The sequence below is a fragment of the Neopsephotus bourkii genome, unplaced genomic scaffold (assembly GCF_033783945.1).
Source record: "Neopsephotus bourkii isolate Nb327-2 ecotype Australia unplaced genomic scaffold, CSIRO-AGI_Nbou_v1 NB_718, whole genome shotgun sequence".
NCBI lineage: Eukaryota > Metazoa > Chordata > Aves > Psittaciformes > Psittacidae > Neopsephotus > Neopsephotus bourkii.
In genome coordinates, this window is record NW_026901217.1 from 2,048,209 (window position 1) to 2,066,308 (window position 18,100).

An 18,100-nucleotide genomic window follows, 5' to 3' on the forward strand; every position below is an offset into this window, starting at 1 on the left:
ATTGCTTTTAGTTTTGTAGACTCTAAGTATTAGACCAAATACTTAATCACCCTGTCCCAGAACAATAAAATACAGCTCTTACATAAGATTTTTCAGCAGTAATCTTTAAACACTTTGCGAAGTTGCCCTGATCCATTACTGCTAACCCCAGAGACAAAATATCCCACTGTTTTACCCGGCAGGTTAATGACAGAACTAAAAATAGAATCTTTGTTTCCTCAGCCCAGTTGAATACTACTTCTACCATGCCATAGTGCCTGACACGTCTTTGAAAATAACCTAGGTCTAACCTGACATTTAACAGCCACTTCTACTTACATAAAGAAAACCCAAAACCCTCTATACCATCATAACACAACCAACTACCATGGCTTTCATGTGCTGTGCTTCAAGAAATCCAAAGAGGTCTTCAGAGCATGTCTGTACTCTAGAGCAGCAGGACACTTCTCAGACTAATTAGTTCATGTGGAGCTTCCTCACTATATTGCTTCTGAGCAAGCTCATTTATCTTCATAGTACATTATGCAGCATAGATACACCCTCAGACAAATCAATTTCTCTAGGTAAGGAATACATGCTTGACGAGGCAAATGCCATTTAAGAGACATTATTATGAACAAATGCTCTCACAGTACAATCACTTCTATTTCCAGTTGACTCCCAGGTTTAAATTCTTTGTAGATCAGAATGGATTTAAATAAAAATGGAAAAAAGTGATTTGTCCTGCTCATGTCAGAAAGAAAAAATCTATCAGTAATGGCTAGGTGAAATTTTATGAGGACAGATGTGAGAAGGTCTTCTTCCCTAGCATGAGGGATATGATTTGCTATACTTCAGAAGACAAATTAACAATAGTCTGAATGACAGAGAAGCATCGAATTCCAAAACCATGTTTGTACCGGAAGCTTGCTCAAGTTTGGCAGTAAATTTGCCATGAACTGAGCATGTTTAAAGGGTGTTTCCCTTGCATATCTTCCTAGAGCTTGACTGAGGACTCAATTCTCAAGACCCAATTCTCAATTCACTCTGTCTCTGCTCACCGCAACTATCTTTAAAAATCACTAACAACGGATGCATTTTTACATTCCTCCAACAAACCTTCTGTTTGGTACAGAAGAATCAGAGGTTCAAGCTTACTTTGTCAGTGTTTTACGCAATTACTTACACAAGCCTCACATGACAGAATGTTTCTGGTTTTCATCTGATATAAAATACATACACCCTCACCACCCCAGAAGAAAACTACCATAAAAAAAACAAAAAAGTGAACTCTAATGGTCAAAAAAACATAGTATTTCTCACCCTCCTGCACACAAACGCTGTATATTGCCTTCAACTAACCAATCACACCGGATTTTTTTCCAGATGATCTTTTTCTTGTTCTAAGAATAGGACAGACAGTGCTAACACTGAATGAGCACTCATTCAGTAAGTACTCCATTTCATTCTCACTGTTCACTGTGTGGCATCGCTGCATAATTTACAGCACCTACATCTAAAATTGTAACTGAAAACATCTCATTTTTCTGTTGATCACTATTATGCACCTGAATTGTTTCTTTATACTAAATACTCCACAGCACCTCCATCAGACAATTTTATGACTCTTGTTTTCAGGTAGCAAACCAGGAGAGAGCAACGTGCATCAGGATTGCCCGTAATTAGAGATGCTCGAGTTGAGATGCTTTGGGTCTCTCTTCAGAGGATAGAGCAATTAAACAGCACTTTGTCAGTACAAAGTACAACTTCAATCTATTTCAGTGCTATCATGTGTTTTCAAAGCTGACATTAATTGGTCCCAAGAGTATCAACTCATAAAATGAGAAGTACACAACTAATGGCCATATTTAAAAAATGTAGTTGAAGTGTCTCACCCAACCTCACAAAGGAGCAATATGGCTGAATTCAGATTTGGCTCTAACCCTCCAGAACAGCATCTAAACATACCTAGCTTTAAAACAAATCTCTTTTAGTGTTATTCTCTCCTTTCCTCACCTACCAGGTCTCATGCACTTTCAGCAGTTCTGAGAAAGCAGGTGTAAAGGAAACAACCTCATTGATTAGGATCTCTTAATACTAAACACCATTCAAGCAATCACTGCAAAGGCAGATCTTCACTACAAAGCTGCTGGTCTACAAGGTAACCAGTACACAGCATATAAACATTACAGGATTAGGAATTACAGTGCAGCAACAAACAGAAACCTCCTAACACAAATTTCTATCAGAATGTTTTCTACCACCTCAGGAAACTGAGTTTCTTTCAGTTTGACCAATGCCAGCAGACAACATATCACTATTTCCCTTTTACACCAGCACAATACCCAAGCCTTAATTATAGAATTTTTACAAAGCACAATAGTATCACATTGCAGTCAGTGTTTTGGACAAGCTCCTCATAAACACATACTTGTTTAAACTTCTGTTACAAAAAAAAGAAAAAAACACATTCAAAAGCAAAATGAACACTCACCTCATTTCCACCAACAGCTTTGGTTAAAATTACTGCAGAAGACACAGGAGGAGGCATGCAGCCCACTGTCTGCAAGCTGAAAACAACAAAAACAGTTGTTACATTCCTCACACAATGCAAACACTATGCAACTTCAAACCTTAAAATATGACGCAGCCAAGTAGAAAAAAATGATCTTACCACCTGTGCAACCCAGTTTGAGTTACAGTTACAGCCCTGCACCAGCTGACAGGATTTCTCTGCCATCTCTTACCAACCACCACAGTGAAGAGTCATGTCACCATTTAAAAATACAAACACGTAAATTGTCTGTGACTCCATTTCCCCTGTCTGCAGTACTGTATCTACCATTCCCAAAGATACCTATACATCTGTCACAAAGATAACTGCACCAAGTGAAATAAAGTAATGTAGTGTGCAATAAAGTTTGTAGTTGTTTTGAGATACCTGCAACTATTTGGAAAAAAAAAAAAAAGTAAGGATATAAGTTCCTATTTTCTTGAAAAGGCAAAAAAAATAATCCAGTTAAGCTTTTTATTTCCTGAACATTAAAAAGCCATCAAATGTTTAATTTTTATGCATGTTTTCACTCCCTAGTAAAATCACTTGACTTTGATTAATCAAAACACCAAAAGCTTTCTTCTGCCTAAAATACAAACTATTACTATCTGTCATTTTTTCCATTGTTTGTGCAGCAAAACTATTGATGTATATAGTAAATGCTGTTGCAAAGTAAGAAAAAACAGTGATGAGCTTTCCTTTGTCTTCAAAGACAGTCTGCTAAAACTGGCTATTACAAGAATTAGATGTATCAAACATGTACTTAGAAACAAGAACACACTACAGTATATTACAACTAAATTTAGGGCTGAGTAATACAGAGTTTGTGAGAGAAAGTATTTTGACTTAGAAGGAACAGTAAGGCATGGAATAAAACAGTCTAGAAAACCCCAAAAGCATGGAATCTATGTTTTCAAGTACTGGAGTTTAGGACAATATTCTAGTTCAGGACAATCAATCACTAGTGGTGAACTCCTTTGCACTTGTAACTGTGTTTGTCCATCAGCAAGAAATGCAGTGTCAAAAAGCTGTAGCAAACAGAAGTGCTAAATCATAGAATCATAGAATCAACCAGGCTGGAACAATGGGGAGCATATTACAGTGCAATTGATACGCTGCAAATATATAAAAAAGCTTGAACAGAAGAAACAGGTAAATGACAATGATGGTATTCAGTTTGTCAGCTACAGACACTGTGGAAGAGGAAAGAGGCAACCGATGCAAGCAATATATAAATCTAATCACAACGTGCCAAGCACCACCTTGGAATTACATAGTACCTTTAGCTTATAGTGAATAAGCTATGGAAGCAGAGAGTTGTCAGCACTTAGCTGGATAAGGTTATCTTGAAAAGAAATATAGGAAAAAGAAATGTTGTGAAAAAGTTTACAAATATATATGAAAATACACAGTAGATAAACACATGGCAAGTTTGATGTCCATCCCCTAAATCGGCTGTGACTCTGCATGGTCTCTTGTCAGGCAGCTCCTAGAACTTCTCACCTGAACTAATAAGGGGTGGATTAAGTTCAAAGTTATCCAGAGAGGTACGAAATGTGTGCAAGGGCATTCATCTCATGTGGCAGGGATTTTCCACACTATAAGGGAAAGATTTAATAATACTATCTCTGTGAACCCTCACAACTTTAAAATACCACACTTGGAATTAAAAAAAAGAACAAACCCACCTGAAAATCACTATCAAACTACAGTTTTTAGTATTCTTCATATGAAAACATTAATCTACAAAAAACTTGGTACACACTAAATGCAAATACTTTTAATCAGGTGTATCAGAACATGCACTTGTGAACTTTTTTTTCGCTTTGTATCAACTACACACAATTCTACCAGTATAGAAACAAATTCCTCTAATGGCGAAAACATAACCAAATTTAAACATTTCAGTGGTTCAGGCATAGTATAAGCATTAACATCAGGGGTCCAAACACTTGCCGAAGAGCAATAAATAATACCTGTTCTGCTGAAACATTACAGACAACTGAGTAGTAGGGTCCACAGTCCTATATTTTAGGTACAGAATTACCAAACCCATGACTTACACCAGATCTTTGCATCTTGTGCCTTACCACCTGTGCTGTAAATGCTATATGCTAATCTGTGCAAATATTAATAACCTGCTTCATGCACCTTTTGTCAATGCAAAAACTAGTTAGCTAACAAAAAATTAACTTAGAAGATGCTTAGGCTGGACACCCTTGGGAGCATATGCCTTTTTTTCCAGGCCTTTGTGAAGACTATTAACTACCTCCTCCTGCAATTTGTGCTAAACATGCATGCAGAGAAAGCGACTTTGCCAAAGCTGGTCTTGTCTCCCTGTTTTTCATCAAGGTACTTCAGTGTTTCTAGGGAATAAAGGCTACAGCTGTGGGGAATTAGGATGAACTGGTTAGCAAGAGCAGCCAAGGCACAGACTGTTCCTCACATCTGCTCCTCACTCTCCTTTCAGGCACCCGTATAGAGACATATGGGTACCTGCCTTAAAATGTGTTATCCTAGAATGAGGACAGAACTTAGTACGTTTTCTGCACCTGCATAGCACTGAAGGTACAGCTCCCACAAGGCTCCCTTTGCAATGGATGTCTTCAGAGCCACAAAACGGCTGCTGCTCTGAGCATGTCTTGAACAGCAGTACTTATCAAAAAGGTACTTAAAAACCCCACATGCAACAGAAAAGCCTCGCCTTCATTTACCTCCTCAATCTGACCATTCTTTAAATGAAATCTCAGTACAGCAATTACTGCACTGGAAGATAAAACAATGCCAAAACAGAAACAGTACTCAAGGAACAAGTGCCTGCAAAATTGAAACATTTGGAATTACACTAGCTCACTGGTAAAATACAGCCACACTGTCATGAAAAACGAGGCTGGTTTAGGCTCCACGTTTAAGAAGATACACATACAAGTGGTTATTTTTTAAAAAGATACATACACATGTAGTTTTAAATGCAGTTTTACAGATGTGCATGTAAACACATTCAAAAATACTCATCTATGTCACAGATTATCCCTTAAACAGTAAGAACCAAAGTGGTGTAAGAGTCATAGGAAAGAAGGGATGAGAAGTGCTGCAAGAAACAAAAAACCCACCAAAACACTCTCTTGCACTTTGCACTTTAGAAACAGATCCCATGGGTTAAGGAGGGAATTTTGGCTCACTGTGGAAAACCATGCCTTTGATCTATCTCAGGAAAACCTTCGCAACAATTTAATGAACAACCTTCACTATATATAGCTAAAAGCCAATGGACATTGTATAGCAACCTTGTTACCTGCTTGACATACAGTTAAGCAAACCAGTGCTAACATTTAAAAGATCTTATAATCTCAATTTCACCTTCCGAGTACCATTTGGATCACTTCACATGTGGTGGAACACCTGGAGAAGCTTCTTAAAAGCAGAACAAAATGTTCTTTTAAGTTTAGGCCTCGTAGAACATAAACAGCTTTACCACCGAACTTCTAAGACAGGGAAGTCTCCTCATGCAATGTTTCACCAAGCAGTAAGAAAAAAACAGAGATTCTTTAAGTAAATTTCTAAAACAACAGATTTTTGCATTCACACATTCCAGTGTAACTGCATGGTGCCACGTATTGACCTCTGATTGTGAAAAAAAGCTTTTAATTTTTTATTTTTCATAGCACCTATAACTACTGCACCATCAATACAACTTTGGAAGCATTCATTGGCAGAATATACCAAAGATTAAAACCACATTATTTTCATGGTAACAGCTTCTGCTCCCCTCAAAGTTCTCCTCATACAGAAACTTCATCCTCTTTTCCCACCCTTTCCCCCACAATTTAGCTAGGAGCAGATACTGAATCCCAATCTGGACACATGCCAGAGATATACTCAGTAAAGACTAAAACCAGAATTGAATACCAGTAAGTGACACACACAGTATTTATGCACCAATTTACTTTTTTTTTTTTTCCTTCAGCACTCCTTTTCCTTCCTCCGTAAGGAAAATGAGACCCAGCACAGCACTTGAACTGTGCTTTATGAAAGAGAAAGCTAACCTGATGAAAGCTCCCCACAGAAACTAACTGACCAGACTTCCCCAAAATGAGACCAGTTCCTTAAAGGATAATCTTGTGCGAGTACCGTGTTTCCAACAGCAAAGTGCTGAAGCACAAAATCAACCAGCAAAATCCATTCACAATACAAGTCTTAAAGCACCCACTGCAGGATAAGCAGTCCTATAAGAAGACAGATACAAATATATTTCACTCCATTATGCTTAAACATACCCTTTTAAAAGCCATTCATTTATAGGTGTGATTGATAATAGCTGAAGAAAGAGCCATATTGCTGTTGGGAAGAACACAAGTGTAAAAATCTGGACAAAAAGGTGTAGTTTCACATGCATCAAAGCACTTGTCAGCTCCTGCAAGAGAAAAAGAAGAGAGGAAGTTGCAGTCATAACAGCCGAAGTAGGATCATGCTTGTGCTTTTAAAACTAGGATCATCTTTATAATACAAAGAGAGTGCATGTCAAAAAGGCACTTTTAGGGATCATCTGATCCCTTTAATAATGAAGTACATCCAGACAACATAAAGGCTCTGGCAGCTCCTGGGCATTTTTCCAAAAGAATTGTCCACCATTTCAACAACAGTATATCTCTCATAATAGTAGCTTTCCAGAAGCCAGCCTTAGCACTTCGCCACTGCTTCAAAACCTGTGTTAACTATGCTGACGGCCTGTTTACTTTATTTACTGCTGATATCAAGAGGAAGGGAAATTTGCAGTGTCCATATGATCTCAAAATCATGTCTGGTCTAAAGACAGCCACAAACTGTGATTCTCATTTATACATTACGGTCATCATTTGTGGTGGGTTTTCTTTTAAGGAAAGACTAACAAATACAAAAAGCAAAGCAATCTGTAGCAGATTTTGGTTATTTACTGTACCAACAAATAGGAAATATATAGAAAAAAATAGGTAGATGATGAATAGCAAAGAAAGAATAACAAGAGCATAACAAGCTAACAATAGCTAAGCCATACAATTCACAGAAATAAAATGCAAAACATCACCGGACACTGAGAAAACAAGGAAAATTTTAATTTTCAACAGTGTAAGTGCACTCCTGTGTGGTAATTGAGTATTCTTAGCAATAAAGTCTTCAGTGAGCTCCATGTCTCCACTTTTGTCTTTCGGGCACTCCAAGGATCTTTTACACAGTTTTGAGTACAAGGGAAAAAGCTTTGTACATTTCAGCTCATTTCAAAGTTCACAAGAGAAGAAAAAAATCCTTTTCCTCTCTCTCAAAATAACTTGCTCTCTTTTCAAGTAAACAATGCAATAGGAAAAGAACTGATGGCACTTTTATTCAAAACCTAATTTGCTGACACCCCAAAGGCATTTAAAAAAAAGGATTATAAAAAAGTGTATTTCCATGTATAGGCATGCAGCAGCCAATCTTCAAGTGCCACCCTCTTTCAGCTTCCAGAAAGAACTTTTATGAAACACAATCAAATATTGCATTTTCAACCATCCAAATGCACACAGATGTAATTATACATCTGGAAGTACTAGCAATTCAGCACTTAGACCTTGTTACTTTATTACTAAATAAATAGATAATAAAATTATCTCCCAAATTTGGGTTAGGGTTACGAACCTTCCACAAAAAAACACAAACCCTTTCATTTGTATTCTTCAAGTTACACAAAACAGAGAGTTGAAACTTACATCTATCAGGTTTTACTAAGAAAGTATCATTACATTCAGCACTTGGTTAACAATGAATGTTGCTTCAAACACGTTAATGAAACAACAATTATTTTTAAAGAAATAAAGTTCTTGAGCAGGCTAGTATCACTCAACATGGGAAAAAAATAGGCCTTCACACATAACCGGTTTACAATACCTAAGGCATTATGAATAGCTTCACTGTAGTACTATTTCATCTTATCTCAGAAAGAAAACAAAAATTGAACACCTAGTAGTAGAAACACATCCTGTGTGGGAAGACAAGATACCTGGAAATATCTATATATAAAAGTGCATGTATTAAAAGTAAATAATGGCATTGAGAAAAAACAGAGCAAGTGACTTCTTTCAGCAAAACTGCTAAATCCTCCCTCCCTGCCAAGTCATGTCCAGCCTCAGATGTCTCAGTGGCCTAATCTATGAAGACACCCCCAATCTAAGCACCATCACACATACAGAAGTGCCCTTTTGATTAAATATTTTTTACAACTGCAAAATGCTTTAAAAATATATGATTTGAAGAAAGCTCTAATACTTTCAAAAGCAAAATCCAAGATAAAAACTTGGACAAGACTGGTTAGAGCTTCTGGGGAGCGAGGAAGGCTAGTATAAGAAGGAATGCTGTATTAGTGGAACAGGTCTTTGCAGATACAAATTACCAGTCTTTAGAACGTCTCTAGTGATTGCCTGTTAGAATAGTTATTCCTAAAACAGTGTCATCATTAAACAAATACCAAGGCAAACATCCTTCACCCTCTTAAGTTATTTACAAAGGCATCTGTCACTGCAGACCTCAAAAGCAGAAGTCTCAGAAAAGTTACTGGAAGCTTCTAGTTATGACTCTGCTTCTGCACGCCAGGTAGGACAGGTTACCTTGTCTTTCCCAGTATTTCAAACCCTTTAGAGAGCTCATCCTAGCTTCTCACTGGTCAGCATGAGCTGTGTTGCCGTTCAGCCACGCTTAGATGGTCATAGCTGGACTCCTCTGGGAAAACACCCACACAGAGCAAACAGTGTTTTCAGTGGCTTGCCAAATTCCTCATGGAAATGGATAACTAGTATGTGATTTAATTTCTGGGGCCTTACAGGAGGTATTTACTCTAAAAAAGCAAGCTATCCAGTCACTGAAGACTAAAAGAGCATTACATTAAAGTGAAATCAAATGTTCTTGTCATTTCTGGACTCAGTCTCTTTCTACAAGTATAAGAGGACCTCAGTCACTTCTAGATTTGAAAATGTCACAAGCCCATGCACAGGCAGACTCTCCCTGAACAGTGCCAATTATTTTGTAAAATGCTTTCTGAATGCATGTTAGCAAATTTTTTTGAGCATGAGCTTTCACAGGAGATAAAACCTAAAGCACAATCTTAAAAGAGCATCAGCTGTTTCTAGTTTTGTCATATTTATCAGAAGGCCTCTGTTAACACATAATTTTTTATTATTTCATAAAGCATACCAAACACTAGTTTCAATCTAACACATTAACCAAGGTAAACAGCCAATACACAGGTCAAGAACTAATAAAGACAAAAGCAGAAGCTATTTCCTTTGCAATCTAATAAAAAGATATATTAAAATTAATATAATACCAACTTCAGGTTGCACCTTAAACAATTAAAACATGCCTCAAAATATATTAATGAAATAATGGCCTGGCCTTCTAACACATTTAAGTATAGCTTTCGATATACATTTTAGAAAGTAATAGCACAAGGTACAATGACCAAAATGTTTTTCTTCCTTTTTTATCTTCTGCCTCCATGGCAGAAATTCAGGAAAGGCTAAGCTCCTTGATGGAACATAAAGCTGGATATACAGCATCAGTCCTTATTAATGTTTCCAAAAGAACCTGAGGTCAGCTACCTAGACATAAATATCAGTTCCTGTAAAAACTTTGTTTGCAACAATATATTGCTTTTAGAACCACAGGTGTAAAAAGTTATGAAAATTCAAAGTAAGACATGACACATTGCCCAAGAACTTGTAAGTCATATCACCTTAATTGGAAAAAGTCAGATGGACACTGACATTGATAATGCTATTAATTTCACACTCACAGCTGCTTTATAAAGCTTCAAGGATACAACTAAGTGAAAAGGAAAGAAGTTTGACTTTTTTACTCCACATGCAAAGATTCCTAACACTGAAAGCAGAAAACTCCACTCCATTAGTACTACTCAGGCTTTGTGTTTCAGGTTTCTCTTCCCTGTAGAAGAAAGTTCCTCTCTGCAGCCTATTTCCATTAAGATTAATTACTGTCCCAGGCAAATAGATAACATGGCTCTTCCCACTTCCCCACAGGGCCACAAGGCTTGAAATAGCTGCTACAGAATTGACTAAAGCTACTCACTTCACTGTGTCCCAGCAGAGCCAGAGGCCAAAACTGCCAGCAGACACCTGCAGAAGGCTGCTGCGAATTTAAACACCACCTCCTTTAGAAATTTTATCTCTACAATCATGATACAGGTATAGATACTTTTTGTTGTTGTTGTGGAATGCATACAATTTGTACAGTTCCAGCTGTTCCCAGTTTGTCTAGAAGATTATTGGACAATATCATGGTGATTCCTTTAGGCATCAGTATCACGCAACATATGAATGAAATCACCTGTTAGGACAGCCACCAGCATAAAAGGAATCAAGAAACTAGACTAAGAGAGACATGCAGTGTTTCACTCAAACTCTGGCTGTTCCATCTCTTGTTGGCAGGTAGCCACCGTTTCTTTCCTCCATGCCTCCTTTACACATCACTAAGTTCCCCCTTCGATCTTCTTACTCCCTAATTGTTTCTCTTTGAAAAAACATGACAAAATCTGAAACAAGTTTCACTGTTTGCAATATGCAGCAGGCCTTGAATCTGCAGAGGAACCCTTTTGTGTTGATACTAGCTGCTGTTCTGTGCCTACCCAACATGGTAACTTAAAGCAAACAGATTTTTGCCTGTTATCAATTCGGTCAATTGACTAGCCTAGTGTTATTTAGAGATCGCACCAGCAGGCGAGGTGAAGGAGAGAGGCACAAAGAGCTCAAACCTGCTGTCTGTGTCCTGCAGAGGCATGGAGACTTCACATAACCCCTCTCTACCTAGCTCAGTACAAAGTTCTACCCTATGCTGGTTTCTATCCCAGTTTTCTGGCCTGTATCTCACCTGACCAGTGGGAAGCCAAAGAGCAGAAGGAGTGGCAGAAGGCAGGTGCTGGTATTCTCCTGGGTCTCACCACTATTTGGGTTTGGGACACATCCAGGGCGTAGACCCAGTCTCAGAACTGTTCTCAACACTTTCATTTAGTCAAAGCCCTGCAAAGTCACTTAACCCTCCCTCTCTATGGATGGGTGAAATTTATTCACACTTTCCTTCTCATCATGGTCACTGCCTTGTGAAGAATTTTCTGAAATCAAAGAGGGGTCCATAAATGTCTAGTATTTATCTCCTCTTGTTAGCCATTTTTCCAGCATCATCAGCAACAGCACAATAATCAAATATTCCAACTACATTCAAACCTGATCAAAAGCAACACAAATCTTTTTAGAGCAAAACAAGAATGAAGCAATGAGAAATTACAGTACCTCAGTTTTTAAGGAGAGTCCGCTGTTAAAGAATATAGCTGAAACAGCAATGTAAGTTATGGTAATTTCTGGTTTCAAGGGTCCTAAAAAATACAGACATAGAAAACAAAGTGAACTACCATCAAAGATACAATGATACACATATACTACATGGAAATAAATGAGAATACTTAGAAAAATACCTGGAGAAAATCCAATCATTAAAGTATCTAATAAAAATAATGGAGTTTCTATTAGGTTACAGAAAGCATGCTATCTGGTTTTTAATAAAAGCAAGCCAGTGAGTGGAGGCTGAGATATGATGTCATACAAATTTGGCTTCCGTAATTACAGGCTACTGGTAACTTAAGAGGCAAATTGTGGAAATGTGAAAATAGGGAATTTTTGACAGTTCTGTCATCAGAGTGTCCCTATAACATCAGCAAACTCAAACCATACATTCAAATAAAAATATTAGCTGCTTCTTCCACAGGACTATCAATATCATTCACATATCTGTGTCTCAGTCCTTCCTCCACAACACACACACCTGTCCAGCTGCCTGCACAGAGGAAAGCCAATCATACTTTGCAACAGTTTCCTTGGGCAATACAATTCTGTATTATTCCCTTACAACAGGGCTGTGGCGAAATGGTTTGTTCCTAAAACACCACATTTCAGACACACTGCCGCAGTGAGATCAGCAAGGGCAGATGCCTGCACCTCCATGGGTTCCACTATATTTAAGGCTTACATTTGTATATATTTGTATACTTTTTTCAGGGATATTCAAATAAAATACTTTTTATACTCCTCTAAAAATGATGAATTCTCTTAATACACTTTGCCTTCAGAGGCCACCGAGCACAAACTGTATATACTCATTTTTCCACAAGCATTCAACCAGTCATTAGAAAGAAATTGTTAGCAGTCTACTTAGGACCAAAGTAATATCCTAACTCTACAAGTGACAGTAACTTGTCATGAGCAAAACTGCAGCAGCAGACAAACAAGCCTTTACTTGACACTCCAGAAGAGATCCTTTCTGCTCTTTCAGAGGAATGATATATTGATGGTCACACTGAAGTAAGGTAAATGATCCTCACAGAGATTTGATCATACACTGAGTCTAATCAAATTTGCATCTGAAGTCATTTAAACCCAAATCCTACCCCCAGAGAGGGCTCTGTTGATGAGACACTGAAATGGCGTGTGTTAAATACAAAAAAAAAAAACAACCAACCAACCAAACGAACCAACCAATCTATACAAAGTGTAAGGTAAAAATAGGCCAAGAGATGCAACAGTTAAAGTTGCAACAAAGCACATGGCTAGTTGCAAAATTATGGCATGTTAACGGAATAGCCAGGGGGGATAAGACAAAGGTAAACAGAAAAATTATATAAATACATGTAAAGTTACACAGAAAACTATGTAATACAAAGTCTAATCTTTTTCTAATCTTTTAGAAGATTAGAGCATATATGTACATGCATAAACACAATGGGCAGAAAGGCAGTGGGTCAGTTAGTCTGGCTAAAACAGTGGTTCTTCCAGGACTCAGTTTTTCTATTTTAAGGTTTTTTGCTGGACTGCCCAAACTCCTTTACACAGGAGAAACCTCTAAGACTAGAGCAAACACACGTTCATGGAGCACAGGGAACTCTGCTCAGAACAGATCCCCTTCATCTCTTGTGTAAAAGACTGGTCAGGAAAGCTCTGTTCACAAAGGAACTAAATAGGCTCATTCATCAAATAGGAAAACACTCAAAAAGGGCTTGGCTTATGCCCTGAAGGTGGCAACAGCACAAATCTTTGTTATTTGTGTTCCACTGGTAAGGATGCTGGACCACCCATACCATTCGAAAGGCCCTGCAAATTACAGTGCGTGGTTTTGTCAGCTGGAAGATGACAAACTAAGGGGGTTTTTTATATGTTGGTATTTCCCACCCCCCACCTCTTCTTTCTTCTGGCTTTAAGAAGACAAAAAAAATTATTGTTTTTTCCTCAGACCACTGAGATCACACAGCTTCAGAAGAGGGACAGATACCACTTTGTGGAACATGTGCTCATGAGTTTGAATCAATGCTTACAAGATTTTTCAAGCAAGTTGTCCCAGGAACAATATCATGTCAAAGCTTGACATCTCTTTGCAGCAGGATAATTAAATGAAGTGCTCCATCATAGTGCTTCCATGCAGGAAGTAAGTTGAGGGAAAATTATCTCATATCCTAGTTAAAAGGATCTCCCACATTGCTGCTAACAATTAGCATGACAATCAAACAGAAAGAGACAAGCCACCTCATACTATCAATCTCAAACTGTCTTTAAGGTCTGCTGAAGACACAGCATGGCTCCTGCAAGAAGCGCCTGGGTCCTATTCACCTATGCAATACAGCACACAGATGTTAGAAGGGATCCTTGCACAGCAGAAATTTGCCTACCCTGAACTCCATGAAGTACTGGAGCCTTAGCTGCCACAGCAAATGTTCAGAGCCATATATTTTTTAATCATTTTCGCTTTTCCCAGAACCTAAAGGGGAAAAGGGAGAAAGGTTGGCTCCTCAGTGAAAAACCATCTATCCCCAAACTTCAGCTCTGTTAAGAAAAAATAATACAATTAAAGAAAAAAACCCTATGCATATAAAAGAATAGCCAGATTGTTAATCCACTCCCATAACATGGAACTGCTAGAGGAATTCTGTTCATATGTTCTATATCCTTTTTCTTAAACCTTCAAAGACCAGTTGGAAATATATATATATACGTATAAAATTAAATTAGTTCTTGAAAACTGTAAATATCTGGAACTGAATTTACAATAGATACTAACCAGCACATGCTGCCAGCATTTATACTTAAAGATATACTGCTTATTTTTAAACAACACTGGATGTTTCGTCAGCTCTTGTTCCAAGAAACATACAAGTCCTCGCTGCTTAGAAAAGGGCAGATCTTACTTCTCACTTTTTTACTGTGAGCATGTGGCACCATTTTGCACTGAATTTTTTCCATTGTTTTCACTAATCTTTCATGATGAATTAAGAGGTGACAATAACAACAACAGCTCTTTAAAATACATGAGTGTTATTATAAAGTAAAAAAAAAATCATCTGGCTGAAATACAGCTCCTGATATTTTAAGGCAGCATACCGTAAGCTACACTCTCGAGAAGCTCACAGATATCAGACATTCATATACCGAACTGCAATGATTTCATGCCCATCTCAGAGTTCTCGAAGTTATTACTTAGTTTAACAGGAGTACATGCATAGGAAGTTGCTATCCAGGTTTCACTACGAGTAACCCAAAGAGAGTAAGCTATTATTCCAGCAACTGGTACAGTGCCTAGCAAAGATACAGGAACACACCCCAGACTATTTCTTCGGTACCTGAGAATCACTGACTGACTTGATCGGCCGAGAGGCGAGCTGCTGGTGGTGCAGGGACTACCGGAGGGCCCGGCTGTGTCCCGGCCAGGTCCCTGCGGCTCTCCCTCCTGCGCCACTCACAACCCGAGCTCCAAACTTTCTGCAGTGGTGCCCCGACGTCAGAGGAGCATCCGAGCAAGTCTCAGCGTTCCCGCCAGCGAGGCGGCCAGCACCCCCGCCCAGGGACCCCAAGAAAGGCCCACAGACCCTCCTCTGCCTGCACCCCCCTGCACCGGGGCGGCCCGCTCTACGTCCTGCCTCTCCCATGGGGGCCCGTGCAGGGCAGCGCCAGGTCCGGCCCGCACGACCGAAACGCGCTAGGGGGTCAGCGCCGGCCGCCGAGAGTTGACAAAGTACGGCCGGACCCCCGACGGCGCCTGTGGTCTCGGGCGGCGGCTCGGGTGGCCCCGCTGGCGCGCCCCGCATTGCCCGCCGAGCCCAGCTGCGGGGCAAACCGTCGCCGGCGGGGCAGCGGCCGGACTCACCCCCTTTGACGCCGACAGCGGGCTCCAGCCGCGCCACCGCGATGACCAGCACGATCCCGAGAATGAACCACTCCTTCCGCAGGCGCTCCAGCAGCCCCATGGCGCGCCCCGCCGCTCCCCACCGCCCGGCACAGCACGGCCCGGCGCGGCGCACCACGGCGCAGCGCCGGGGCGGGGTGCAGCCCCTCCGCCCGCCGGCAGGGCCAGCCGGATCCGCTGACAGGAAAAGTCTCACCCACCGCCGCCATCGCTACCACGCACCTGCTAATAGACACGCAGCACCCGACCGACGGCCCGCCCGCAGCGCCGACATCCCCACTCTTCGCCCTCTGGCTTTGACTGCTCTCGCCCCACGCTGCCTCCCGGCACCGACGCGGAGACGCCGACAGTCACAGTGCGTCGAGGCGGCGCGGGGTGGTGCGACAGGACGGCGACGCCGCCGGCCGCCTCCGTTGCTGTTATCGCCTGTCAGGCCGTGAGGGCGGCCCCCAGAGCCGCTCCCGGCGGGCGGCGCGCTCCCGGCGGGCGCTGGTGCTCGGCGGGCACGGTGGGGCAGCGGGCGGGAGCGCGGGCGGTGAGTGCGCGCTGTTTTGGTACATTACAACGTCTGCGTGACGCCTCGCGTTTGACGCGCGGGAGGGCGGGCGCGAGCTGGCGGTTGTGGCCTGGCTGGAGGAGGTGCCGGCGTTCCTCGCAGTGCGGGCACGTCCCATCGCGGTGCAGGGGACGCGGGTCACTGTGCCCGCCGAGGCTGCCGGCAGTGGAAATGCTGTGGGTTAAAACCCCGCGGCCCTAACTGCGAAACGATTTGCTCCGGACTGGCGGCGACCGCTCGGTCACAGACGTGTTGCCGGTGCGCGTGCCCCCGTGTCCCGTTACCGAGCGAGTGACCGGTCGTTCCCTCATCACCCCTCTGCTCACCCTGATCTTTCAGTAGGAAGGCGCCTGCTCGGCCGGGCTGAACAAACCCGAAAGCATCTGCCGTGCCCGGAGGAAAAGCGCCTATCGCGACTTGCCGACACCGGTCGGGTCCTGCGGTCTGCCCCACGCCGCCGTGCGCGTATGCCTGCTGAGCGAGCCGGCTTCCAGACGGGAGACGATTCCCTGTGCGGAGGCCGTGGGCTTGTTTCAGTATTAAATACATTTCCATTAAAAAGTATCGTAAACCCTCGCTGTGGTGCTCGACCGCGCGTTCCTTCTGTTCCTGTCTTGTCGCCGTTTACCTGATGGATTCCGTAGCTCAGCCCCTGCCCGGTCGCAACCCCCTCTCTCTAAATCACATAACAAGAAAATGATAAAGCATGAAACGCTTAAAACGCTCAAAACACGTGAAACTCAGTACTGCCACGGCTGCCTTGGTCCGGCAGGCATAGAACACCCAGCAGATCTGCTGTGTGCTTTGCAGACACGTAGGTAAGTTTGTACTTCGCAGCCTCTGTTGAAGATATATTCAGGCTTCCAAGAACAGCCCTGCTCTCTGCTACCCAGTAAATAAATATTTATAGCTCAAAACTCATTTGTGAGCTCAGCTACTTCAGGAGACATACGATGTCTTTGTGTCCTGTGACGTTCATTTGTCTAAACATGCGTAGGTCATAGCTAAGTTCATTTATCTAAAGCTGTGTAGGTCATAGCTGAATATGCCTTCCTGCACCCACAAGGGGGTCCAAAATGTGCATTTAAGGTTACAGATTTCACTGCTTCACTAAAGTTTACTGGAGTGCATGTTGATCCTTGCTCCCTTCTTAAGGTACAAGTGCCAGATTGCAAAACTTCACTGCATTTACCTGTGCAACTGCTACAGGTTGACAGCTTTGGGAGAAAATAAACGCATAATGGCTGTGATTATAAAGTGTATAGAAGGATTTGATTACTGCACAGGAAGGACAGGGTGATTCAGCTAAAAATGGAAAGTCAATGTTTGTCATGTAAACTATATGAAATGTTTGTGTGGATACTCATTCACAGGTGAGGTGGCCTTAGTTCTAGGACATGGCACAGGTCATAGATCAGAGTACTTACATCTTTTCACACATGGCTCTGAAAGCACACTAGCAAGAACTTAGGCCCTCTGACCTGAATACAGCTGGAGACCAGGCAGATGTCCAGTGTTTCCTGGGTCATTTTGCCATGGATGTGTATGCAACCCTCGAGCTCCTAACAGGGTTCCAGCCCAGCTGATTCATTGCCTGATACAGAGGCCTCACTCTGTACCAACAGGGCTGAAAGGCACAAACAGCATCAGAACAATTCAGGAAAGCTTTACTAACAGAAAGTAAATATACTGAGGCTGGAAGTTAAACAGTCAGAAGTTAGAAGCAGCCACATTTTGTAGTGAATGAAGTTGCTGCAATGTCAATT

At 41.4% G+C, this 18,100-nt stretch overlaps 1 protein-coding gene across 15 annotated transcripts in view; it reads right to left on the bottom strand.

The window, feature by feature from the left end:
- The window catches only part of SLC10A7 (solute carrier family 10 member 7), a 142,098-nt gene extending 126,116 nt beyond the window's left edge, over positions 1 to 15,982 (bottom strand). For 9 of the 15 annotated variants that reach the window (XR_009725530.1, XR_009725531.1, XR_009725529.1 and 6 more), the window contains exons 1-3: positions 15,740 to 15,982; positions 11,845 to 11,927; positions 2,474 to 2,549 (exon numbers count right to left, since the gene is read on the bottom strand). Coding sequence is in view for 10 of the 15 variants with exons in the window: in XM_061354181.1 (XP_061210165.1) it covers positions 2,475 to 2,549; positions 11,845 to 11,927; positions 15,740 to 15,839 (258 nt within the window). In the remaining 5 variants the exon portion in view is untranslated. Of the gene's footprint in view, positions 1 to 2,473; positions 2,550 to 6,810; positions 6,948 to 11,844; positions 11,928 to 12,844; positions 13,007 to 14,124; positions 14,146 to 14,267; positions 14,389 to 15,739 lie in introns of those variants that run through there. The other 6 variants (XM_061354174.1, XM_061354173.1, XM_061354172.1 and 3 more) reach the window with 6 other exon arrangements.
- Between the last annotated feature and the right edge of the window lie 2,118 nt (positions 15,983 to 18,100).